We start from the raw sequence: 27,764 nt of genomic DNA on the forward strand, positions 1-27,764 counted from the left end.
CAGGGAAGTGAAATATTCCCTTGTTTTCTTGATTTTATTTCGCATTTATGAATTTTAAATACTGCAAATGTGCTAGTTCATTGTTGAAAGACAGGTTCTTCTCACAACGGTCTGGAAAAAAGATACCTTTAATAATGAAGACCTCCTTGAATTTTTAACATGCTTCCACCAATGCACGAGTGCTAGAGAATTCTGTCATTGCTACAACTTGAATAAATTGATTCATTTTTTAAATATCCTCAAACACAAACTTGCATTCCTTATTAGTAGCACATTTTAAGTTACCAACCAAAGCAACCTACCCAGGATGTGCAGCTGAAACACTGCACCATCCACACTAGGAGCTTTATTTTCATCCTTCTGTTCAAGCAAAATAAATACACCAAGCTACAAAGCTTCTCATAGGCATAAATCAAAAATTTACAAATGTAAAATGAGTTCTTTATACAATCATCCCAACATGCTGGGACACAACTTTGTGCAGGGCCATTCCTAACTTGCCTGTACTGGCCAAAGTGCTAACTGCACAATTTTCGTTCTAATATATCCACTGAAAATTAGTTTACCAACAGGCTTGATCAAAAAAGATTCCATCCTTACCTTACACAGATTTTACTCATTCAATAAAAATAAGTTACACATTAAAAAAGTGTAGTGAAACTAATTTAAAGCCAACTTAGCTGTTCTCAACATGCTGAATTACACTTGAGAATCCAGAATATAGATAATCCACATAGCATGCAAACAAAACCACTTAAACGATTGTGTGTATGCATATGCATAGATACAAACACATTTTTATATATACACACACTTATATATAAAATATGTGTGTGTATATTTTATACAAACACACACACACACTGCAGGGAGTGTTATCTTAAATACTGAAAAAGATAGGTCATAATACTTATTGTGCTTCATTTTTATTGGGATCAAAGTCAGGAGCAGTGAGCTACAAAATACAATGCAAAACCCTTAACACAATAGACATATATTACTAATGTCCTAACCAACTAGAAGTCCAAGCAAGTTTGATGAAGAAAACAAAAAGAGTGCAAAGTGCCACCAATAATGAAATCGTTCTAAATTGGTTTTAGATGCTGAAAGTCCCCCAGTCACAGAAGGCAGCCTATTTGGCTAGATCAGAAACACTGCAATTACAAAAAAATAAATGAGATTAGCAGTAGAAGTTGTATGAATAGTAGCTATGAAAAGAGGAGTTATGCAGCATGAAAAGACCTTTGCATGATTAAGCATTTCTTTCTTCTGCACAGCTCTTTTCTCAATAAGCACACAAAATAGAACTCAGGTAAAAGGACACTTACTTACTATTTTTAACCTGATTTCTTAAGAGAATAAGGCTTACACAATCTTGCTGTCTGTACATCTGTCATTTGCCACATACATTTGCAGTAGCCTTTGAATCCATTCTCTCATTTCAAACCTGATTTTACAGAGTTGGAGGAACCAGATACTTGAGACCTTTATGGGGGGCTGGAGGGGCTGGACAAAAAATATCTGTGGCTAGATAGGGTAGACAGACACAAATTAGTACCCCAACTGAGAGGAAGGCAGTTATAATCCAACCCTTTATTCGTTCAGAGGGGCTGCATTTAGCATGCAGGTAGCTCTAAACCAGGCACAGAACACATTGCAATTCATGCAGTCAAACAGGAAGATAAGAGGGCGTTCACAGCAACATGTGAATGAGGAGCAGAGGGTGGTATAAGGGGATGTAGGTCAAAAATCCATAGGAAACCATTAGTTTTGCTGCTTATAAAACAGCCTGTTACTTCTGAACATTATTAGCAGCCTCTTGAGCATCATCCAGAGACCATGATGAAAATACATTTTAATCACTTCTCTTCTTGGCACATTTCTAAAAGTATTTCCAAAATTGCCTCCACTAATATTAAATAGATTATCTTCCTACCTCCCCTTCTAAGAGGCAACATATTAGAAGTCACATTTTAAAAGAGGATACACTGGAAGTTTTGCTGAAGGCCACAGTAAGTTCACTGGCAAAAGAACTCAAGTCAGAACATCCCCAAGCTTCCCAGCCGGGACCTTGTTCCTCACTTGTACAAAGAATCCAAACTTAACAGCGACTCGTTCTGCAGGTGTCAGATGTAGCAAGTGATCTTGAACTGTGGCCCCTATGCTCCCTGGATGCCATTTCACAACTTTTGCTTAAATGTCTTGCTCCACTTTTTCTTTTTACCAGAAATCCATGACAAGCAGGAACAGAACCAAAATTTTGCTGTGTTGAAAACAGCTTATCAGAAAGTAATAAGACATCTCCTTGCTATCCCATCTCATTAAACATAACAGCTTTTAAACTGCACAAGAAGCAAGCATGCTACAGCCAGCAGCTTCAGTCACTTCACAACTCTAGCTTATTTGTGTGAACACCACACCTCCTTTGAGCTGAATTTAAAAAGTCTATGTACAATTAGCACTGGCTAATTACATGACTGCTTATCACAGCAAATACAGAACAAGTAGTAGAACAAAAGCTCCAGAGAACTCAGATTTTCCAGTTTATCTTTGAAACCTAGAACATAAAAACTATTTCACTCTTAAGTTTACTTAACTGCATTTGTATAACATTCTGGAGAAACATTCTTCCAGCTGACAGGCTTAGTCAACAAACATCATCCTATCACAGAACAGTTGAGGTTGGAAAGGACCTCTGGAGGTCATCTAGTCCAACCTCCCTGCTCAAGCACAGTAACCTGGAGCAGGCTGCCCAGGTCCATGTCCAGTTGTCATATGAGTATCTCCAAGGAGGGAGACTCCAGAACCTATCCGGGCAACCAGCTCCAGCACTTGGTCTCGCTCACAGTAAACACGGGTTTCCGATGTTCAGATGGAGCCTCTTGTGTTCCAGTTTGTGCCCATTGTCTCTTGTCCTGTCACTGGGCACCACTGAAAAGAGCCTGGCTCCATCCCCTTTGCACCCCTCCCTTCAGGTATTTATATACATTGGTAAGATCCCTCTGAGCCTTCTCTTGTCCAGGACAAACGGTCCCAGCTCTTTCAGCCTTTCCTCAGATGAGAGATACCCCAGTCCCTTAACCATCTTTGTGGCCCTTTGATGGACTCTCTCCAGGATGTCCATGTCTCTTGTACTAGGGAACCCAGAACTGGATACAGCACTCCAGGTGTGGCCTCACCAGTGCTGAATAAAGGGGAAGGATCACCTCCCTCAACCTGCTGGCAATACTTTGTCTAACACAGCCCAGGATGCAATTCGCCTTCTTTGCTGCAAGGCCACACTGCTGGCTCATGTTCAACTTGGTGTTCAGCAAAGCTGCTTTCCAGATGGTTGACCTCCAGCACATATTGGTGCACGGTGGTGTTCTAAACTGGCTTTAGATGCTGAAAAAGAGGCCAAAGTCCACTCTCCTGAAGTTCAGGGTTGTGAGCTTGCTAAACTCCACTATCTCATAGTCCCTGCAGCCACAGCTACCTTTGAATTTCACATCCCCAAACCCATCCTTCTTTGAGTATGAGGTTTAGCAGAGCACGTCTCCTCGTTGGCTGCACTATCATTTGGAAGAGTAAGCTGTCATCAATGCACTCCAGGAAACTCTTGAATTGCTTATGCCCTGCTGTGTTGTGCCTCCAGCAGATGTTGATGTAGGTTGAAGTCCAACTGAGTTGGTTGAAGTCCCCCATGAAGACCAGGGCCTGTAAACATGATGCTGCTCCAACCTGCCTGTAGAGGGCCTCATCCACTTGTTATTCCTGGTCAGGCAACCTACAGCAGACACACTACAATGTCACCCATACCAATCTGCTCTTTAATCCTTATCCATAAGCTCTCAGTTGGTTCATCATTCATCCCCAGGCACTCCAGCTGCTCTCTCACACAAAAGGTAACTTTACCCCCTTGTTTTCCTGTCCCATTCTTCTTAGAGTCTGTATCCCTCCACTGCAATACTCCAGTCATGCAAGTCATCCCATCACATCTCCGTGATCCCAACAAGATTTCAGCCCTGCAAATGCACACAGATCTCTGACTCATGTTTAGTCCCCATGCCACACATATTATTGTACATGCACTTCAGAGAGGTACCCTGGCATGCTGATTTCCCAGAAGGGGTTTTAGGGATTTCTCCATAATGGTGCCTTGTAGGTACTTCCTTGCTTATATGCAAATGCTAGAGGTGACCCTGCTTAGGCCCTGTTTTGCTGATTTTGTGATGCCTTTCTGTCACATCACTGCAGGCCCTTTGCTCGTCCATCCTGTCAGTCACTCCTTCACAGGGCTGCTAGTTACCTTCTCCCTCCCTCATCATTCCTAGTTCAAAGCCCTCCTTACGAGGTCAGCCATCCTGCTGGCAGATGCGTTTGTCCTGCCTTAGTGAGGTGGATCCCATCTCTCCCAGGCAAACCCTGCAAACAGGGTCCCATGGTTGTAGAACCCAAAACCCTGTTGCCAACACCAGCTCCACAACCAACTGCTGATGTGCATTGCCAGTGCTGCCCTCCTCACACCCTTTCCCCTTACTGGCAGGATCAAGGAGACCACTACCCAGGCCCCCGGGTCCCTGACAATCGCACTCAGAGCTCTGTAGTCAGTACGTATGCAAAACTGATATTGTATGTAATACAATACATACTGACTTGTATGTAAAACTTATACATCCATATTTTCAACACTTCTCAGAGCAAACACCTATGGACTTTAACAATCCAAGAACTCAAAACAAACATTTCAGTGTTTAGAACGAGGTATATATAGATCATCCTGCATGGGATTAGTACCATTATTGGGTGAAATATGCTATTTTAACAAGTATCCGAAATGAACGCTGGCAGTAAGGTAATACTGTGAAATCTTAGGCTGACATGAAAGAAAATCGAAACCCTGAGTAGGGTGAAAAGAATAAAGTTTTCCTTATTTGACTGGGTAAAATTTAACTTCAAGGAAACAAAACTCATTTAAAAAAAGAGCACTATGTAATAATGATTACACTTAAACTGCAGAAAAAAATATTCTGAACAGCATTTAAAGGACATAATAACGGAAATTAAGTGCCAAAAATTCCAAGTGCTCATGCAATTTGTATCTAATTTAACTTGGAAAGGAAGCCAATGACTTCCAAAAGATGAATTTTGTTCTTAATTTCTTTGCATTAACCACAATAAAGAGACACATCTTAAAATCTTTTTGGAAAATTATACAAGTTATGTCTACCCTCTTATAAAACCATTTTCTCATCTTTTACATAGTATGAAAAAAATCACTACAACATTAATACAAAGCTAATGTGTAGCAGCAAGAATAATTTTCAGATGTGTTTGTTCTTAAAATACCAGTTAATTAAAAACTATAGCATTTTTTAAAAGCCAGAACAGAAAGCTAATATACAAGAGAAGTGCTACAAAGCACATACAGTAAGCAGGTGGAAAACCTTTACTTCTCAAAGTTCTCACTGTACATGTAAAATAATCAGCCAACTCATAAATGGTCCTTACTGAAGTAACTGAATTAATAGCTTGTTAGAAGAATATAGACAAATTATACTATTCTGTGAATTAGTTACAATTGAGAATACAATGTAACACTAAATATAAATATCAGAATCAAAAGACACAAAAACAGAACCAAGAGATGCAGAGTCTGCTCCTGGTTTATTCCATGACCTTAAGTAGACTCCCTTTCCGTGCTCAGTAAACATTCCTATTATAGAAAGCTTTCAAATGCTTTACAAAGCTCTCTGAAGAGCATTACATAACTTTTTACTTTTATATGCACTTTTTAAAAAAAAAAAAAATCAAAATATGCATTTTTAAAATATTTAAGTTACTGCAAAACCACTTTTTACACAAAGATCTGTTAAAAGAGACTTCACCAAGTTGTTCTTTGGAAAGAAAAAATAGTAATAAATTTTCTGTAAAAATGATAGAACTGAGATCCCCGTTTGAAAGTTTTCCAGTCTTTCTCCTAATTGTAGAGAGCCATGTGCACGTTACAAATTGTCCCCAACAGTCAGCCCAATTCTACAAGGTTTTTCACCATTTGATACTAGGTGAAATAGGCTGTATAAATTAATTAATTTTGTGAATTTAAGCAGTCTAAAGCTGTTCTGTGAGAGTGAAGGTTCTCAAATATGCATAAGGACATTTCAAAATAAACCAAGGCATGAGCCAAATAACTTCTCAGGACCACCTGGAATTTTGAAGCCAGATATGCAGCCTCCAAAGAGCTAGGAGCTTCCCTGTGCTACTTTTTTTTTTCCCCTCAATCCAGGCAACCACAATGTCTTGCATGTCAGAAATGCTACACAAGCTAGGTGTAGACCTATGTAAGAGATACTGTCTCCTGGAACTTGTTCTTTTTTTGCTAGGTCTCTCTCATCTACAAAGACTATCTGTATTAGTCTACACTGGTTACAAAAAAGTGAGAGAAGACCTCAGCGATGGTCATAGCATATTTCAAAATGCACTGTGCATCTCTGGAATCACTGCAGCCTTCTGTGATACATCTGATGCTGTCAAAAACAGGTTTCAGGCAAAATATTATTCATCTGACACTGTAGCTATATGTTTTCTCTCAGTCACCTTATATTCATTGCAACATAGCAGATGCCAAAATCCAGAAGTAGACTCAGAGGCCAAGCAAAAATGACAATGTACCAACAATGGGTTCTGCAGCATTATCATATGTCCATTCTCACTAGCAGACCTTCCACTCCTGTATCCTACACCTTCCTGCATCTAGCTGTAGAAGTGATAATCTGCTGCCCCGCATCAAAGAATTTAAAAATTCTGGAGATCAACTAGTAGCTACAGTACTAACAAGACTGACTCAATGAAGGCAATTCACATAACAAAGACAGAAATTTCAGTCATGCTAGTATAATCCTCGACTGTTCAAGCACAGTGGTCACACTATTAAAGACTGCTCAGTACATACTTACCCACCTAATACGTAGTCCCATAAAATCTTTGATCTGGCTATGAAAACCTACACTTCAGAAACCACAATAGGAGCCATCAACAAGCTATGCAATAAAAAAAACCAGCTTGTCAGTGTGACTCACACATAGGCTGATCACCAAAACAGGAGCAAGCCTTTTACAGCATGAGATTTGTGGCAACTGCAGCTAGGGATCACCAGAGCTACTACCTGGTAACCTACAGCTTCTCATCTTCTCTCAGTCTACATTCTGACCAAACAACCTCAGAAATGCAAACACTAATTGTCAACCCTCCCTCCAATTCCAGGCTTGATCTATAGGAACTTTAGTTGATTATTTCTTCCAGCTAGTTCTTCACTGATAGCTGTGCTCAGTACTTTCACATTACTTGGTCAACCCAATTTTATTCTACCCATTAAACCCCATCAGTGGCAAACTCAAAGGTATTTAAATACAGTAATCTGTAGTTAAAATTAAGAAGTATTGACAACTACCTGACCATACCGTTCACCATTCATCTTTACCCTACAGAAGACATTTTGTAAAGCAAGATTCTCTGTATATTCTCACTGAAAATGTTTGAGGACAGTTTTGAAAAGCAGTAGAGCCCTTTGAAATCCACAATTCAGTGCTGTCCTTTGGGAAACAGCCCTAACCAAGCAGGGTCAAGGGGGTCCAATATTCCACACACAACTTCTCAGTCAAAAGTGCTTCTGCAGTAGTCACTAACAGAATAGGCACACCTTCCGGGGAAGGATTTGCTACTTGAGAGATTCAATAGTGATACAGCATGGAGCTGTATCACTCATGTATCATAAACAGTTGTTCATTATTTGATAAGAGTGGATCTCATCTAATCATCATTAATATTCAAAGTAAAATTCCAACTTGGGTGATCTACCCGCAGCGTGGCACATACTCCAGCTGCAACTCCGCCCTGTTATGAGGACAGGTGTATGGCTGACTTATTTTTGTTTGGTTTTATGAGCTAACTAAACTCAGATTACAATTTAAAAGAAGATTTAGCTGATGTAACTACTAAGTACTGTGGTCCTGGATGTTCTTTAATTACAGAGCCTGTGCTTGTCTGCCTCTGCCCTGAACCATTCCTGCTTGCTAACCTGATTTTTAGGCATAAAACTAGTCAGATTGCAGGAAAGAAGAAAAAGAAAAAGAAGGCTGTACAATGTTTCTGCGATACTAGTTAGAAGTACAGACTCAGAAAAATGCCTGGTGATAATAATAGGAAATTGGCATTGCCAGGGCAAAAGAGTGCAATGAATCTCACAGCCAACCAGGAGTGGAAAGGGTAGGACCAGAAACAGCAAATCCCATAGCATAAGCTGCCACAGAACCAAAAGCCTAAGCCAACATCTTAGTTTGACTGTTTTACAGGTAAATGAGGCAATCTACTTAAACTCCTAGTTTTTTAGACCCATTTAAAACTTATTTTGAAAAGCATGTGACAATTTGGTAATTTGCAAATTTTAGCAGCAGGTCTTTTTTTTTTCCTATCTGTTCAATCCACTTTTTAAACATTTAAAAATATCTTGTGACACACTAACATCCCATTCTTTGAATGGAACCTGACAAAGTCAGGCTCTGCTTTAAAGATGCACTTGTTGGTGTTCCATGAGTTAATGACAAACACACTTTGAACCCATACCGCTAATTTGAAGAAATCCTTAAAATCATTTTTAAGTTGTTATCCAGTGAAATATTAACACCCCAACACCAGGAAAAAACATGCAATAATGCTGACATTCATTAATACTTGATGTGCACTTTTAGCTTACTGTTCATTAAAAAGATTTGTAGTCCTGTTTTTCTTTTCTTTTATATAAATCATAAAGCAACTAAATGCCATATAAATAACTGCTATCAGATACAAGGACGGGTAGGACCGCATCATCATCATCTTTACCTCTTTAATTTTGTTCCTCTTCTCTCGGATATCCGGGTCTGCTGGTTCTCCACTGTTTATCCCTATAAGATTTGGTAAAGGAACAGGGGGCAGTGGCTTGCTGTCTTTCTTTTTCAACTCTTGCACTACTTTGTTCTTTTCTGTCTGAATCTCAGCTTGAATCTCATCACGTGATTTCTTCAATTTCTCCTTAGCCTCTTCCAGAGCCTTTTCATGATCTGCTCGGATCTTATTTCTCAGACGTTCCTCTTCTTCTCTAGAGACACAAATGCTAGTCAGCATCTCATTACTAAAAACACATTGCTTATAAACAAACTGCAGCTTCAAAACAGAAGCCACATCCCAACTTGGTTTACTCTAAGTAATTCTAATGATTCAGACAAGTTTACTGAATTATGTTAGTGCACAATCCTACGCTATTTTTGCCATGAACCCCAAAAGAACAGCACACACGTCAACAACACTATTGTAGAAAAATGTATCATAGGGGTTTTCTAGAATATATCTCACCACCTTTACTTGTCTACTCAAGAATTGAGAGAGGAAAAGCCCTACATCTGTACTTCAACTACAGGGCGTATGCAGAGGCACATCTAGCAATCATTCAGTTTAAAAAAAAAAAGTCAGAAGGGCTCTTCCTCGCCTTCTGCACAACAAATACATCGTACACAACTTGGCAAGATCTGAAGTAACCACTAAATAAAAGGAGTGGCTGTGATTTTTTTAAACAATGAGGTGTGAGCTGCAACAGCTGCAAACCCTACCACAGCACATTCTGTCTTGAATTCAGAACTCATTGTTCTAATCAGTATGGTCCATAAACCTCACAAGTTAAATGCAGAGTTAATTATAAAGCCATTTAGGAACATAAGAGCTTTTAGTAAAGCATGTTTTTGAAACTCACTGTCAACAAAACCAACGTCATCTTTGTTCTAAGCACAATCTTCCATCATGATCTTTAATGATCAGTAAAAGTTTTGAGATTCACACACAAAATGAAGAGTGCTGTTTTAAAGCCTGGGTTAAACAAGAGGTTATTCTAACAACAGACAAAAATGGTCCTAAAATATTTCAAGGCATCAGAAAGATACACATCAGACACTCAATATAACACAACCTTTTCAAGCTTCTTTAAAATACAGAGTTACTTAATGACTAATGTAAGCCAAAATAGTCGTAGGGATTTAAAACAAGCACTAGTTAAAAAAACCACACTCCCTCCCTGTTTCATCCCCCAGGCAAAAATACTTTTTCCTCAAAGAGCATTAAGGAGAAGACAGTGGATAATGGAAAGGAAAGAAGGCAAGCAGCAAGCCATGTAAGAAATATCAAGCTTGGCCTAACTGCTTTTAGGAGGAACTGAGCCACTTTGACCCATATCACTTGTTTTTTCCAGTATACTGAAAACATACCAATGAAAAGGAGTAATCACCATTTGATATGTGAGATTAGAAGAGTTCAGTTGGAAGGGACCTAAAGCAATCATCTAGTCCAACCGCAATTAAAAGCCAATCCAAAATTTACAGACAAAAAATAAACACAAGATTTAAAGATTAAAGATTTTTAACACAAACTGTTAACCAAACATTGACAACAAAAATAGGAATGTATCTACATATTTAAATTGGGATATTTTTCCTACAAAGGTTATTAAAAATATTTGACAAAGTCTATGATAAACTGATAACGTTTCCAGAGATTCAAACAAATTTTAAGTAACTCGCTAAGGTGCTGTGTTGGAATATTTGGAGATATGGACAGATCTTAGGGAACTTTGCAAGCATAATAGAACTGTTTTTATTAATCTCACAGATCAAGATCATGTCATGTCTATTATAGAGCACTGCTTCACCTTTACAAAAAAGGTCAAAGAATGAAGCTCATAATGAATAACTTGCATAGAGTTATGATACAATAGTATCAGAGCAATCCCACCAGACTGGTCCATTTTATGAAAGGTTTATGACTGTTACAGTCCTCTGCCTAAGGAGAGCTGATTTTAAGTCAAAGTGCAATAAATCAAGCTTTTAGTTCCAGAAATTCACAGTTCAAACCCCCATTGCACTAGCCCTGACTGCTATCTCATAAACATCCAGTATATTTTTAAGTCAAAATTTATACACCTCTTGCTCGAGTCTTTAGCTTGGGCTCAAAAGCTCAAACAGAGACTTTTTTTAGGCACACATTTTGTTCTCAATTTGACAAAGTCTGACATCACTTGATGTCATCCAGAAAATAACTTAACAGTTTACAGGCCAATGTGCATAGCATGCAGGGGGAAAACCATGCATAAATGCTCTCAGCAAAATGTATTGTTACACAAAGAGTGTTTTATTAGCCCTTACATTTTTCTTAAGTGCTATTAGGTTTGCATGTAAAAAAGTTATAGTAGCATTATTACCTTTCGATATTTCAGTACCAGAAACACAATGCAATGTTTTAACAGATTGTCGTGGTTTAACCCCAGCCGGCAGCTAAGCACCACGCAGCCGCTCGCTCACTGCCCCCCCCACCCCTGGGATGGGGGAGAGAATCAGGAAAAAAAAAAAACCTCGTGAGTTGAGATAAAGACAGTTTAATAGGACAGAAAGGAATGAAAAGCAATGATAATGATAATAACAATATGACAATAGTAATACTAAAAGAATTAAACTATACAAAGCAAGTGGTGCACAATGCAATTGCTCAGCACTCGTTGACCGATGCCCAGTTAGTTCCCGAGCAGCGATCCCCCCTCCCAGCCAGCTCCCCCAGTTTATATACTGGGCATGATGTCATATGGTATTGAATAGCTCTTTGGCCAGTTTGGGTCAGCTGTCCTGGTGGTGTCCCCTCCCAGCTTCTTGTGCCCCTCCAGCCTTCTTGCTGGCTGGGCATAAGAAGCTGAAAAATCCTTGACTTAGTATAAACACTACTTAGCAACAACTAAAAACACCAGTGTGTTATCAACATTCTTTTCCTACTAAATCCAAAACACAGCCCTGTACCCGCTACTAGGAAGAAAATTAACTCTGTCCTAGCCGAAACCAGGACACAGATGCACTGACTGAAAGGCGTCAAAACTGAAGTTCTTCAGCTGCTTTTCTCAATACAACCCACATCACATCCATATTTCTCCCACACAATAAAAAAATGAAGGACTAAGCTCCTCACTTTGACTATCAAATCCAAGCTCATTAACACTGTTGAACAGTAACAGTCCTCCTCTCTTTCCTCTACAGTTGAGGGAAACAACTTTCAAACTGGTAAAACACTAGTCTAAAGAGAAAAAATACAAATAATACCATTTAGGATAACTTTTACTTCTACTATGACCCATTTATGGGGGAAAATAACTTTCCTGTATTCCTGTAAAAGTTACTCACATTCTATTGTGGCAGCTACGTGCTCAATTCAGTAACAAAAGCAGCTAAAAATTTCTACCAACTGAAAGATTTGAAACCATAGCTCTGTAGTCTAGAAAGCTTTTCCAAGGCTAGCAGAGGGCTCTGTGTAAGATGCAGCTAGAGAGAATGAGAATAAGGTCACCAGAACGAGACATCATTCCCCACAGTCATGTTCTCACCAAGAGACAGCACGCTGTACAGGAGCCAAAGAGATGGCTTACACAGAATGAGAAATAGAAAGTGTTACTGAACATTTAAAAATCAAAATTCTTCAGTGTGGGGATAATGTATTTTGGAGGTACGTTCCTCATTTTCAAAACTCATTTTCTGGAGGCAAGTGACAGCCTTTACCTTCTGACTAGATCTACTAACATTTTGTTAATAGATATTGAAATTCTTTTTGCAAAGGATCAACCATCACTGAAAAAACTGAAATTTTAGAAAGACAGGGTAACAATGTATCTCAGACCTTAATAAAAAGATGTTCAAGGTATATCCACATTAACCTAATTTGAAGAGAATGCTTTACAATGAGTGTGCTTTACTCTTAAGTAGAAATGGTTTTGGTAAACCCCATGGTTAACATGCATGTCCCCAAATACGATCCCCCTGTGTGAAAAAGATTAATGACGGTTGAGTAGTTATAGTGAGTCTGACTCGCTAAAATGAGTCACTGGTGATATGGTTTGTGCACCTTCACGATTTTGCACCATCAAGATCAAGTGCCATGAAGATTTTGCCTTTACCTTTCCTTTAAATTTTCAGTCCCAGGTGCTGCATACAACAGCTTTTATTAAGCTCCATCACTCTACCAACTTCATCTATTTCTAGATTCAAACTGCATGAAACAGCCATAAATTAGAAAACAAGTTTTGAACTCACGTCTGTTTACACTGCAGGAACCACTATATAAACACACAAAAGCTGTTGATTTCCACAGCACTATAATCCAATTAGAGTCATTAAGGAGGTTTGAATGACAGTCTACTTTCCTTCAGTCACTCAGCAGAATACCTAAGCGTTTGAAGAAAATACACAGAGACTCAATAGAGATGAAAAATTCTAGTTCTAACTGTATGATCAGCTCCAAGTCTTCCAGGAAGTGACATTTTGAGACAAACATAAGAAAACAGTAAGATGAAGAGAAAGGTCAACAGGTACCTGAGGGAGTTTACAGGAGATAGTACAAGAGCTTCTTCTGCAGACAGATATTCTCTATGCAATTACCAATGATGGACAGCATGAGCTACAAGAAATGTCATATTCTACGTTCCAGCTGAAGACATATTTTACCAAATATACTCAAGTATATGACCCTAATGGAAGAAAAAACACACCCCTAAATACCAACACCACATGTTCCTTCTGAGCTCTTAAGCAACAAGAACCAAGTGAAAATACAGAATAAAGTTAAGAGAATGAGAAGATTGGAAACATGTGAGCAGCTGCCCCCCCTCCCCAAGTCACACCCAAACACCAACAAGCTCCCCATCCAGCATAAGAAAGAGTCAGCAACTGTTTAATGCACATAGATAGCACTACATTCAACTACTCGGAGTTAAAGAGACCTCAGAAAGGATCAATCTAAAAATATAAGATTGGAAATAATCCCAGCATAAACACATATACCAAAATGTGTCAAAGTTTCCCTATCCAGCTACCCACCCCACTTCTAGGCAACCTAAGCAAACTCTTAAAATATAGAGTATTTTGAGTAAATCTTCAAAAACCTTACCTAACAGAAAGCTGCTGCTTCCTTCTAGTCACCCCAACAGCTTATTCTAAAGTCTCAAGACAGAGGTTCAAGTACCATGAAACTACAGCAGTAGCTAGTTTAAAACAAGCAATATTATTAAAATAATCTGTGATTAGACTGTTTTTGCCAGCAAGAACCATAAACAGACCTAATAATTAGCATCTGAAACTAGAAAGAGGTGCAAGTTTTTTAAACAATCACTGTAACTATTGCAGCTGCTTATGCAGGAACACTGTACACTCTCAAAGCATCCACAAGCTGTCTAAATGTCATTCAGAAAAGACCACAAATTATAACACTTGATAACCGAATCACTAACCAAAACTTAATGTGCTTTAATTATGCACATTATGTAGTGAGCCTTCTGAACTTAACAGCTACTAAAGCTTCACTTGCCAAGACAACGACTTTTAACATGTCTCTCCTATCTGCTGTTACACAATAGGCTCTTAGAAACTGAATTGCAAAAAACCAAAAATGCTTTCAAACTTCTTCATAAGAGTCAAGATCAAAAAAGGAAATAAAAATTAGAATGGAGTCAAGAAAAGAACTTGCCACCAGCAACTGTTCTCTCACACTAAAAAGCAGAGCACTGGGTCACTATAGCAAAAGCACAACCAGTTTATTATCATTTGGATTTTCAGCAGATGGATAGACAAGAACTGTTAAAGCACATAAATATTTGTGTAAGTCTGTCATCCAGAAACAAACCCCTGTGTGGAAATCCTGAACATTTACCCTTTTGTCAAGTTTAATCTTCAACCAGAGGCTACTTTCAGAGACACAGTGAAACAAAGATAGGCACTAATTTAAAAAACAAAACAAAACAAAAAAACCCCAACAACTTTGAGACTCAGTGCCTAAAAAAAATATTTCACATTAGCTACAACAGCTGCTTTTCCCTCCAATCCTGCAGCATACACGATTTTATAACATCCACACATATTACAACCCCATCATGTTCTCCTAGTATATGGAGACTATACATTCATGACACACAAGGACACTGGAGATATATATACTGCCCCTCATTGCCCAGAAAATTAACCCAAATTGCAGATTCCTTGAGTGGTTTCTTTTAGACAAAGGTGGCAGTAGAATTTATTTCTAGCAAGTGGTTAGATTTGCACATGACATGAGTACTGCTCCTCAAACACAAGGAATACGAGACAGAGTCCTTATTCAAGTCCTCTTATCCCTCTCCATCCAGTTTCAGAAGTTTATCCTCTTGCCATCACACTTCCCCTTGACCTTTTTCATGTTCCTATTTTCTGCCTTCCTTTACTATTATTTGTACCAACTTAGGCTCCACTAGCTTGCTTCCTTGGTCTTCTACAAAGGCACGGCCACCACTCTGAACACCAGTCCTCCTCACTTTCATCATTCAACTTCTTTGGACCATGCTAGGGAGAGGAGAGAATTAACTCACTGACACAGGCACTCTCCTTTCATCCTAAATACCCCCTCTTAAATTCCATGTAGACCTCCTCCAAACAAAACTTCCTTCCAGTTCTGTGCAATAAATGATGTCCCTAATGCACCTCTTTCGCAGCCAAATCTTAGACCAAGAATCCAGGCCTTCAGCCACCTTCATCACTGCCCTCAAAAACCCTCATCTCTATGATGGAAGCTCCCAGATCCTGTTTCAGATCCGCTCTCCTGTCTAAACCAAAACTTCAGTCTCTGACACCCTTGAGCTGAGTGTCACCTTCAAGCCAAATGAACTGTAACTTAACTTTTACTCTTCCTCCCACATCTTTTGTTGCAGTGGAAACTTCTCCGTTGCCCAGATTGCCAGTGTCTGGGCATTCTTCCCATTTCCTAGAACTTGACTACACCTAATTTTTTCTGCTTAGTTTCCATGTATTTTAAATGCAGTCTTTCTTAACCCATACAGTTAGAAGCCCTCAGAGCTTGATCTTGTTCTGTTCATCCAGCAATTGTTAGGAAGACAATCCGCCTAACTACTTGCATCCTTACCTTGCCTTTCTGTATTTTTTTTCCTGCAAAAACTAATTCATTATATGTCTTTTTCTAGGCACAACAAAAAGAAAACATGACGATTTCTAGATGTCCGTTATGTTACATTCACGAGTTTCCATGCTGATCATTAAAGGCCGCTGCTGCTTGTTACTCCTGTATCTGTGTCTACCCAATTGTTTTCCTTTGTCTTGTAATTTAGGCAGGGCCTTTGGAAGCAGCTCTGGAATGAGGACAAGCAAAACCCTTGGGGAATATATTTACAGAGAAACTCAAGAACACAGATTGAATGGGCACACAGAACTTGCAGAAGGGAGTGGAGAGTTGAAGCACATCCCTTATGTATGAAAAGCAAGCCGTCTGCAAAACTGAAAGCCAAAAAAATTCTTTAGTATTGCTAGGTATCTTTTATAAGATTTTGGAACATAGCCAGAATCTTCATAAATCATCATAACGTAATACACCCAATTAAATACTACTTTAATAAAGTGCATTAACATGTAAGACAGCTCTTGTTTTCTTTCACAATGATAATAAAAAGTACAAAACATACCCTCCAGTGAAAAACAAACCAGAACAGATTCCACTATCAAATGTGGAACATGTATAAATTCTGAAGGGAAAAAAAAAAAAAAAAAAAAAGACATGCAGGCAAGGGGTCATCCTTCAGGAATTATTTGCTTCCTATGTTATGAATGTTAACATGAACAGAATTGGGAAGATTTATCTTGAGATTCTGTCAAGTGCTGTGACCATTAGCAAAGGCATTTGTTCCTCACCTCTGTCTACAGCAGCCATGTAATCCCAAGCATCAACTCAAAAAAGGAGGAGGGTGCGAAGCTCAAGTCAATGGCTTTCTTGGGACCTAAAAGCACTGTCATAGCTGGTACAGTCACCTTAAGTTTTACCAGTGAAGAAAGGTAGATGTTTTCTACAAACACTCCAACAGTTGCATTCATATTAGCAGCCACACTTTTGTCAATGCTAAGAAGGGTCACCAGAGACTGTGTAAGCTTTTTAAGCTTACATGAAATTTCTTAGTTTTGTAGTTACAGTATCAGCTGAAACAGATTTTCAGAAGAATCACATCAACTATTTCAGGAAGAAATATGATACTTTTTTTTAAGACTACAACAGCAATGAATGCAACTTTCATTAGTGAGGAGCAAATTAAAAATATAAATTACACATAATGCTTTACACAAGTTTTCAAATAAGCAAACTCATTCAGTTTTTAGTGTCTTAATGTCATTCAGGTATGAAAACATTGTGTTAGGAAAAGCAATAGATGCATAAAGTTCAACAATGTAGAGTCTTCAATCACTACAGCTCTATCAAACACATCTCATTTAGATCCTTTCTGCTTATACGATGTAAAAGAGAATACAATTACATTTGCCTCAAGGCACTAACATATAATCAAAAGTAGGCATTATTTCAGAATTTTTGCTGATTAAAGAAACTTCATTTAACAGCTGCAGCTAATCACTTCTGTGTAGAATATTAAGCCTCTGCAGAACAAGGTCTTAAGTCTGATTGTCAAAGCACTTACAATGCTAATATAGAGGAAAAAAAAATATTTTATTTTTTAGGAATCAATCTTACTTCTAAAAAAGGACACTGAAAAGCCTACGTCTTACTAAAAGGTTATGAAATTCAGGATCTCTTCATGTTTTATCAAGAAACTTGAATGAGAAGAATGTTGCTACCGGCCCTGTGTAAAAGGATTTTATATAGCTTCCTGTCTCCCAGCACGATACTGACTGGACCATCAGATCTTCCTTTCCAATTAGTACCCCAATGAGATAGATTTTTATTTTTATTTTTTTTTAAGTAATAAAGATGGAATAACTTCACAAGAAGCAGGAGTTAAAAATACATATAGACTATAGGAATAAGGAACAGAAAAAGAAATCAGTATTGAACAAGAGAATTGGGTAGGACAAAAAGTTAGAAATGAGCAAGATAGTAAGAACAAACATCTGGAAATGGAGAGTTTATTTTGATGCAGGATTCAAACACCACCAAAAACTAGTAGGATAATTTTAACTCAAAACTGCAGAAGCCTACTACAATTAACAATGTCAAACCACAGAATTTTCTACTATAAACCACTCTAGGTTGCTGGAAACACTGCTGTTGTACAAGTTTAGATATGTATATAGCAATGTATTTACACTCTACTCACCACAGTCAAGTCTGAGACAGTATGGACAAACATCTTGCATACTATACTATCTATTGATATAAACGACAGTTTGATCAAGGCAGAATAATACGTAGCCGGTGCTGTGATACTGAGAAAGCAACGAACTGGGTTCTCATGCAAGAGCAATGGGTCATCTCTGCTTCCTATTAAAGAAGTCATCTTTACAAATAAGCACATTTACATACAGGACAAAGCAGTCCCGCTGATGTTGATGGCACAGACCAGATACTGAAGCATATACTCAAGCAGAAATAAAAGGAACTAGAGCAGTCCCATTACACAGCATCAAGCTCTTAAATATTATCTTATGTCCAGTCTACTACTACTGCCAAAAACTAAGTTTCCAATAGGAAAAAAAACCCAGAGACAAACCCAGCAACACAAGCCAGGAAGGAAAATAGAGTGGTGCATTCTATGATTTGGCATATATCACAAAAGTTGCTGCAGAGTCTGAAGCATTACTGTATTTTCCATACCACTCGAAGCTCATCTTTCTCAGATGTCATCATGCTACAATCTTTACAAAAGTTGTTTATTTTTCTTTATTCTATATAAAATTAAATACTTGTAAAGACTTATTTCTCACAATGATAAAAAGAAACCTGCTTTGATAGCAACTTTTTCCCAGGAAAACCACAGTCGTACTTAAGCTGCCCAATATTGAACAGAATCCTAAAATTAGCCAGACTTAGATGGCTAATTTGAGCTTCAAAAGAATAGATTCGAACACCTGAAAACCAAGAAGATTATTGGTTTCCGCTACACCTTCGTTCTCACCCTTTTGAACACAAGAGCAGCCACATTAAAGTCACATGTGCAAGTGCAGAACTAGCACTTCCCACACTATTTAACATTTTAACATTCTCTGGAGTGAAAAGTTTTGGTTTTTCAAAAACATAATTCTTACATAATTTTTTACTTATAGAAAATGAATCATGGGTCCCTTTTTGTACACCACCATCAACTGTTTCAGTATATGCTCTACGGAAGCTTGCACTACAGTACTGACTTGCTACTCCTTCACCCTCTGTACTAGCTACATTGCCACAGAGTTGTGCCAAGATAGGATGCTGGGTTCATAAACTTAGATTTGTACAGGAATTTTGGGAGGAGATGGGGACAGAAACAAGAACGAAGCAACAACAAAGGAACTCAAATCATATATGTGCATTACACACAGCATCCTTGCTCTCCCTTCTTTCCTGATCTTTGCCTCCAGCATTGCACATCCCCCCTTTCACACGATACTCCCAGAGGAGGAAAAAAGTTCCTGGAGGCATGCAGAAGACCTTCAGAAGTGACTGAAAGGACCCAAATAGCCTCCAGAAATTGAACAAGTTTTAAGTAGGAGCCTTAGCCAGCTGAGAAATTCCTTTTCCTTCTGCATATCCACACGGTAAAGAAGAAAAGGAATTTCTTAGCACACCTATTGATTATAGCATGCTCTTGTTCAGGTGGTTTAGCTCAATAACAGAACATATGATACTAGTTTGACTAATAAGCTGTGAAGAGTCTCCTAACATTTCACCTGAGATACAGAAACAACAATATATGAGAGAACATTTAAGCAAAAGAGAAACAGGATTTTACCTGTTTACTTTCACAAGATACAGCCTGAAAACTTCCCTCCAGCAGGTATCAAAGACTTGCTGAAATCACTATGTAAGAATGCCACAGAGAAAGTTGCATTAATTCCTTGCAATAGGAAATGCTAAATATAAACATATTAAATACTTAATATACCAGGATAGCCTCACTCTCCACATGTGGTAGGACAGATGACGCTTTTGTGACATTCCACATAGACATTATAAGCTTGTTCTAAAATGAAAGAACAAGAACGGACATACTTGAAAAGAATTTGCCCAGAAAAACCACCGCTCGCACTAAACATGTGAGTCCAGGAAGAACAATAGTAGAAAGAAGGTAACTCCTGGTCTACTCTTGTTTTGAAAAAAAGACCAAGAACACCATAAAACAGAACAAGAACACTTTTCAAGCAACACAGTTAACAAGTAAAAAGCTCTATTAACCCCCTTTTATATAATTAACTTGATTTTATTTTGTTAAGAACAGGGCTTGAAAGTTTTATTGAGTTTCAAATAATCAGGAAAAAAGTTAAACACTAACTGTGAGCAGTAATTTTTGGCTGACTTTTGAAAGTGTCAAGTAACCAACCTTAAGAACAAATCTTGGGACACTAGAAAAGAAAAACAGGGTGCCAAAAGACATCTGCTGTATAGAATTGTATTTAGGGGTAAAGGGGTGTTTTTAAGGAAACTAAGAAGCAGCAATCACTAAAAATTATGACAATCGTTTTTACATCCTAGTGATTCAAAATGGCAAGGCTGGAGCTTTACATCCATAAGAGACTCCACAATTTGAGCTAGTAGAGGATGCCAGCCTCCTGCTATCAGTTACTATGTAGGTCAACAGAGGAAAAGAAAAATACCTTGACAGGGTTTCACACATATCAGCTTGCAGCAGGAAAAAAAAGACTCCAGCTACAGTTTCACATTATATTTAAGCTGATTAATACCTAGCGACTGCTAAGTGAAAGGTCCCACTCAACCTTGCACCAGCTCTGGGACTTGTCAGTGGCTGGTGAACTGATTGAGGGTCTTAACACAGTAGACTGTCTGGGGGCTTGGTAGTGCTCTCCTGGGCATTTGTTTGTTCTGAGGTTTTTTGCACGGAGTTTGCTCCCCGAATTAGCTGATGGTGGGGTCGGATGACAGCCAAAGCTAACATCGGTAAAGAAGCAGGAGCAATCTTCCCTCTACGGAAGAGTCCACACAGCCTTCCCTTAACAGAGCCTGCCAGAGACAAATGTGTAAATTGTAGCTTTAAGGTGACTGGTATAACAAGAAATGAAACTAACTGTGGAGCTTTGAGGTAAATAGTCAAAGCCAACAGCAATAAGGCAAGAATCTGCTGGAAACTGAGGACTATTGGATAAAATCACGGTGAGATAAATGAACTGACTGGACACCCCATACAACACCTAGAGCAGAGATCACCAATGTAAGCACAAGACATGGCAGGTTAAGCTTTGGGAAGTTCTTCTGACAAACTCAGAGGGGAACCATCTGCAGACCCAACTTACAGTTGAAGAGGAGATGACACTGCCTTCCCTGTATGCCCGAGGTAGAGAAGTCAACCTGTGTGGACTGGTAAGAGAATATCCCTAGATGAGTAAGAGTTGCCTACCATCAGCACGGGTCCCCTCTCCTGATCACCAGCCAGATAGTGCACAGGAACACAGCTTCCCTGGTGTTGCTGGAGTGAGTCACTGATGGCCAGAAAATTAGTGGTTCTGTAAAAATAAGTCAACTAGCATATGAAGGATGCTTGTATGTCCACACATGCTGCTGATTTATTAGGTTAAAGATTGGTTGTGTATGACTGCAGCATTAATAATATGATCAACAGTAATAGTTGGAGTATTGGTTTATGTAATAAAGGATATTATAACTCTATATTCCTTGTGTTGGTCACCATCTCTGCGCAAATCATTCTTCACGTTTCAGGGCTTTAGTTGCCCTACAAAAGCAAGCTCCCTTACTCCTTATGCTGGTACTCAGGAGACCAGGCAACAAGCCAGTCAGCCAGTGGTGAGCTGAGCCAGCTGAAAAATCACTGATCATTTCAGGCCAAATCAGGTCTCCTAACTGGCTGACTGCCCAAACACTGCTGTTGAGGCAAGTATATAGGCAAGATTAAATGGCTGGGGACACAGCAGCACAGGACATAAGCTTCAAGTGTTATAGACCTGCATGTTCAGGGATGTTAAATTAGAGCCCAAGCTATAAGCAGCATGTTTTCTGCACGCAAACTCACATGGCCATCAACCGCTATCATTCCCCTCCCTACCATCACCTCTATCCCCTCACTCAGCCATACGGTTTCCTCTCCTCTAGTTTATCCCAATGATACTGCTTCCTCCATCAGATAAGAGTCACTCCCTACCATCCTAAATTTTATTTATGCCTTACTGAGCACCAACTTGCTCCAAATGTCACCTCTCCCCAAGGCTACTCTGATAAGTCTTTGATATCTCACTCAGCCAATGCCTGCCTCTTCTTCTGCCTCAGACAACGTTGATCTTTTTCTGCTTAGGGAAAAAGGGGAGGAAAGCAAAGGCACTATTTCACAGTCATCCCACCCCCTTTTATTTTGCTCCATGTGCAGTTCCCATCTCCAGCTTCCAAAGAAAGAAATTAATTGCTGCTCCTCACCACCACGAAGGCCCTCTGCTAGCCCTGGCTCAATTTCCCTCTCCAGGTTCCTGTTCCTAATCAGGTGGTACTTTCCCTTTTCCCACCCCCTATACTGGAAAAATTAGAATTATATTAACTGAAGCAATGTCCTCTTCCTGATGTCTATGTTCAAAAGGGGTACCACAGTAAGTATGGTAGCTCCCTCCTTTTACATCATGAGTCTCCTTGGCAGCCTGATCTCCAGCAGTAAACCCCAAGACTCTCACCAGCTGAAGAAAAACAGCTGGAGAAAGTTGGCGATTTAAAGCAATAGCCATGATATTAGTACGGTCTTAGTCTAAAAATTCTCAATTGTTCAAATATAAAATAAGTTGACAGCAAAAATACACATGAAGAAAGAAAGGCTATTGCAAAGTGAAAGCAGCAAACAGCACATAATGTAGACTCAGAGATGGCAAACTTTCAGGTAAGCAGATGGTACTAGACTTCTCTGCACGGGAAACCCTCTGGCAGGTCCTACAGAGCTCCAAGGAAGTGACTACCCTCACACAGATGTTCTGTCGACACAAGCTACCACATTTCCATAATGCTATTTTACTCACCCAGCCAGAGTTGCTTTGCACATCCCAGAAGCAACAGTGCTTTAAATACCCTATGGGAAGTTCACACATACTGCTCAGATTTATCTTCCTCCTCGACCTATAACTGTTACCGTATAGCTATATGGTAAACTGATACCTCTACATCAATGCATTTAAAATAAGAATAGTAGTCAACATGCATGGTGCCATAAGCCATACACTAAAATGTTGTATGGCAAAGAGCTTGAAGAGGAAGAGGAGGGGGAAAACCCTGGGATCCACCACATGAGACTGATACAAGCTCTTCATTACAGGGAAACAATACTACTAGGGGTGTGCAGCTTAGTCCAAACACAGGTCTACAGCAACTTCTCTTGACCTGCTCCTCTTGCCACCAAGGAACAGTTATGCACAACCCTCCTGGCTAATACAGCATCAGTGCTAGTCAATTAGCCTTGCCGTGGCATGGGAGCAGCATTTGATTTGTCTGAAAGACACATATCAGCTCCTTGCACTGCAGGACTGGCAGGATCACACCAGCCACCAGCACACCCTTCCCTCTATGTGGCAGCAGTTTAAAATGTAGTCCTGCTTCACAGAAACTGGAAGAATTATGGGGCAACAACAGAAAAAAAAAATTAATTTGAACTCAGTCTCAGAATATCAATAGCTTTCAGAAGGTGACATGTCATGAGAAAAACACAGACCAGACAGGAGCCACAGGCAATGTTCTGTTGTTAAACACAGTCCTTACTTGTTTCAGGGGAAAACACCAAATATATATAGCACTTATACTGTGATTCAAAAGGATTTCATATAAGAGGACATAGACTGCAGTGTGGATGTACTTTTAACAGTACTAATGGATTAATTAAAATAGAAATACTCTATAAAAGTTTTTCTCCCATACAGCACCGCTGAGACTGGTTAGAAGGAAAGAACAGCAAAGCTTTATACCTCTCTACTTAGCAAATCAGCCAAAACAGTAACTAAAGATAGAGCAACAAAATACCTGGAAATCATGACGTACAGTCTAATCTGCACTGTTTCACAGAGCAAAACTGTATCTCATTACTCCCAAAGTTCTTTAATCTTCTCAATAAAGCAGAGGATGAAAGACAACTGTGTGACAAATTATTTAGCCTTCCAGGTGCTTTTAATAAGTTTCCACATTAAAATAATCCACCCTGCTAATAAACTACACAGTTTTGATTCAAGAGACAGATAATTGGGTGTTGGTGTTTTTTTCCTTTTAAAAAAAGGCCAGAAAAGCAACACTGGATCAGTAACTCCCCACCCAAAAAAAATGTAATAATGCAAGGCTCACACTTCTCAGTACGCTTACAAATATGGAAAGCAGGTTTTGCATGTCAGAAGAGAATATAGTCCCCATCACAGAATCACAGAAAGGTTGAGGTGGGAAGGGACCTCTGGAGGTCATCTCGCCCAACCTCCCTGCTCAAGCAGGGCTACCTAGAGCCAGTTGCCCAGTACCATGTCCAGAAAGGTTCTGAATATCTTCAAGGATGTAGGTATCATTACCATAAATTAGGCAGTGGAGTTTCCTCATATATGAGCAAACTGCAGAGAATATGAATGATAAGCTTCACCCTGAAAAAGTCACCTTCCCAACTGCAATGTCTTCCCAACTGAGTAAACAATATTGTTGACAGCCAACTAGGTTAGTAAAATCCAGCACATAGTCTAAGGAATGACTGACCTATAAACAAGGTAAGGATGTTAGCATCATGATGGTAAACACAACAGAATGCAAAAAAAGTATAAAAGAGGAAACTGTGATGTGTAAACTACTCTTACACATTACAATTAAGCCAGCTAAAGATGACTTGGCATTCTTCGGGAACTGCTAAGCAGATCTTTGTTCATATACATCTGCGATAGAAATATTGTCAGGATACAAGAAGTGAAACAAAATACAGCAAATGAGCAATGTTTCAGTAGTATATATCTAGAAGTCTAATATAGTAGTATATCTAGTATATACATCTAGAACTATCATGGAAGTTTTTCATAAACCTATGATAAAATTAACAGATTAAACTAAAGCAATGAAATGTTGATTAACAGCTATCAGTGCTATTTCCAGTATCAGTGAAATATTTTAATATTAAAATGTTTTACAGACTACAAATACAGGCTTTAGATATATGCAACAACAGATGAGTTGGACACAAACTACTCTTGACATGACCAATACAGAAAATACACAGAAGTACTGTAGCCCAGAACATGAGTCTAAAACAACGGAAGAGCTGGGGATATAAAATGTCTCAGCAATTTGATCTTTGAATTGTCTTCATCAATAGAATCTCAGATTTTTCAGATTACTGTTTATAAACAGTACATAGTACACACTGTGTTATCTTCCTCTGTTAATTTGCTTAATACAATCACATATACATTCAGCACGTAAATTCAAATTTCTTCCTTCTCCACCACTGCCACAGTCAACTTTCTAAATACCCAGCAACAAAATGCAGCTCATGGACAGTTGTAGTCATATGCTTGATTCCTCTAAGATTAAATTAAAACCTGTTTCATTAGCTCAAATGATTATGGCAACTTCCTTACCTCTCTCATGAAAAAAAGGTCATTTCCCTAACAAATATATTATCTGTAATATAACAGTACATAATTAAGAAAGAGATGACTCAAACAGGATAACATTGTTGATTTGACTAATGGAAACTCTGGAACTAGAAAGCAACCCACAACTCTTTCCTTCACTGGCTATAGGCAACAAAATCATGTTATTTTGAGAAGTTCAGACTCAACAGTTTCAAACATACTGGTCCAGAGCAAACAAGCATGCAGTCCCAAGATCACCAAACCAAGAGATTCAACTCTTTATGACCCAAAGTCCAGTGTGACCTTGGGCTTAGCCCCACCAAAACCAAACTGTTACGTTATGAGAGGATACTCTCACAGCTCTAAGCCACAAAAGGTAAGAAAAAGAGGAAAATTGCTGAGACACTAACTTAATTCAAGAGAAAAATATTGACTCAAAAAGGCATAAAATCTGAGAAAAAAGTGGAGTTGGAATATGTTGACTCAGCAAGATCAAGAATCAACCCACTCCAAGAATCAGAGGTTGGTATTTTCCTACCTTACACCTTCCGGGCCAGCAGGGACTCATTGAGCTAGTAAGCACATTAATCCTCAGTAAATAGCCTAACTGGCTAGGCTCTCTGCATAAGTCAGCAAATAATTGCTGTGTATCTCCTGCTTGAAGAACCTCTGTGTATGCTAGAAGATGCCAAACACATACCCATGTCAATTTTAGAGAGAAAGACTCTGTTTCTGAAGATTAATGCGGTGACAAAAGGTCACATCCTTGCAGCCATTGTCATGCATGGAAGTTAATATTAGTTGGAAGTTCCTTCCAATCCTAAAGTAAAGATGCTGCAAAATCAAGGACTCAGACTAGGAAATGGAAGCTTAATTCCCTCCCCTATAAGCATTATGTCACCTTCAGTCGTTATTATTTTGGATTCCAGAAAGAACAGAAAAAAGGGATGGAAGAAAAAATAAAGAGCACAAAACATGGTATTTAAGATGGCTGTCAAAGCCTAATGTAGCTTCCCTTCTTGAGGATTTCTTAAGTTTTATGGATGCTTTTATTTATTCTTGCATCTCAGAGGTTAAAGTTCAGTCATTCTTAATGGGTTAAAAGAAGATGAGACAGTATTAGCCACCCATCACCACAATGTGTTTTGGGACCAAACCTAGCCTTTGTGGGAGAAAGACTGGGGCAAAGGCTATCTGCGATCTGAAAAACAGCATGACATAAAGGAACATAGAAAAACTTCTGGGTTACACTTCCATCCAACTCCTCCTTTCCTTCCTTCCCCTCCCAGCTTTCCCATCTCCACATAGAGAAGATGGTGATGCTGTTTTAGATGTTTTGGACTACACAACCATTGGATAGCACTTGCCACCTTCACAGCCCTGTTTTATTTCAACCGTTGAGCACTGAACTGAACACAGTAGGGTCAAATTGCTAAAAATAAGTGACCGATTCTGTAAAAAGGAGAGGTAGAGCAGAAACTGAAAATAAAATATAAAACCAAAAACCATCTGCCACAAATGTTTCTGAACAGTTTGATGTAAATATAAGGCTTTCTAAATCTCAAAAGGCATTCTATTTTAAGCATTATTGAACCCACCTGAAAGCTGGTGAGGCAAGGTTATAGCTGATGCAGTTTAAGGCAATTTTTCAAGGCAGCTTGGAAGAACTCTACTTACAGTCTGCACAGGTTCCAGAATATTTTCTTATTAACAGAAGTCAGATAGAAAAATGAATTTGAGTACCAAATTTAAATATTTTAATTTTTTATGCTTCCACATATTTTCTAGTTACTAGAACACTAGACAATATTACATAGTTTGCTTTTTTCTAAAAATTCCATACTATGAACCCATGAAGGTTCAAAACAAACTAGCAAGTAATTACAACTTACTCAAAAATTATACACACCACTTTGGAGTTTGGATTGTTGTTAGGTTGTTTACTTGTTACTGTATGAAAGGAAGCTCCATAGATATTTCCTCAGGTTTTTTCCTTTTAAACTCAAAAGATACTTTAAATTTTCCCAGGATCACCACCAACAAATTCTAGAGTACGAAAAGTTTTGAATAAAATTACATACCTTAATGGACTAAATCACAACCTCGTGCTGGGGATTGATCAGGTGACTTGTGTCACTATCTGAACGTCCCAGACCAAGTTAAGGTGGCATTTTCTTTGCAGTG

General features: G+C 38.8%; 1 protein-coding gene across 3 annotated transcripts in view; it reads right to left on the reverse strand.

Moving 5' to 3' along the window:
• Positions 1 to 27,764, reverse strand: part of MAN1A2 (mannosidase alpha class 1A member 2) — a 148,862-nt gene that overhangs the window by 110,086 nt on the left and 11,012 nt on the right. For all 3 annotated transcript variants that reach the window (XM_050893951.1, XM_050893958.1, XM_050893964.1), the window contains exon 2: positions 8,860 to 9,115. In XM_050893951.1, the coding sequence (XP_050749908.1) occupies positions 8,860 to 9,115 (256 nt within the window). The remainder of the gene's footprint in view (positions 1 to 8,859; positions 9,116 to 27,764) is intronic.

Source organism: Gymnogyps californianus, chromosome 1 (assembly GCF_018139145.2).
Source record: "Gymnogyps californianus isolate 813 chromosome 1, ASM1813914v2, whole genome shotgun sequence".
NCBI classification, from domain to species: Eukaryota; Metazoa; Chordata; class Aves; order Accipitriformes; family Cathartidae; genus Gymnogyps; species Gymnogyps californianus.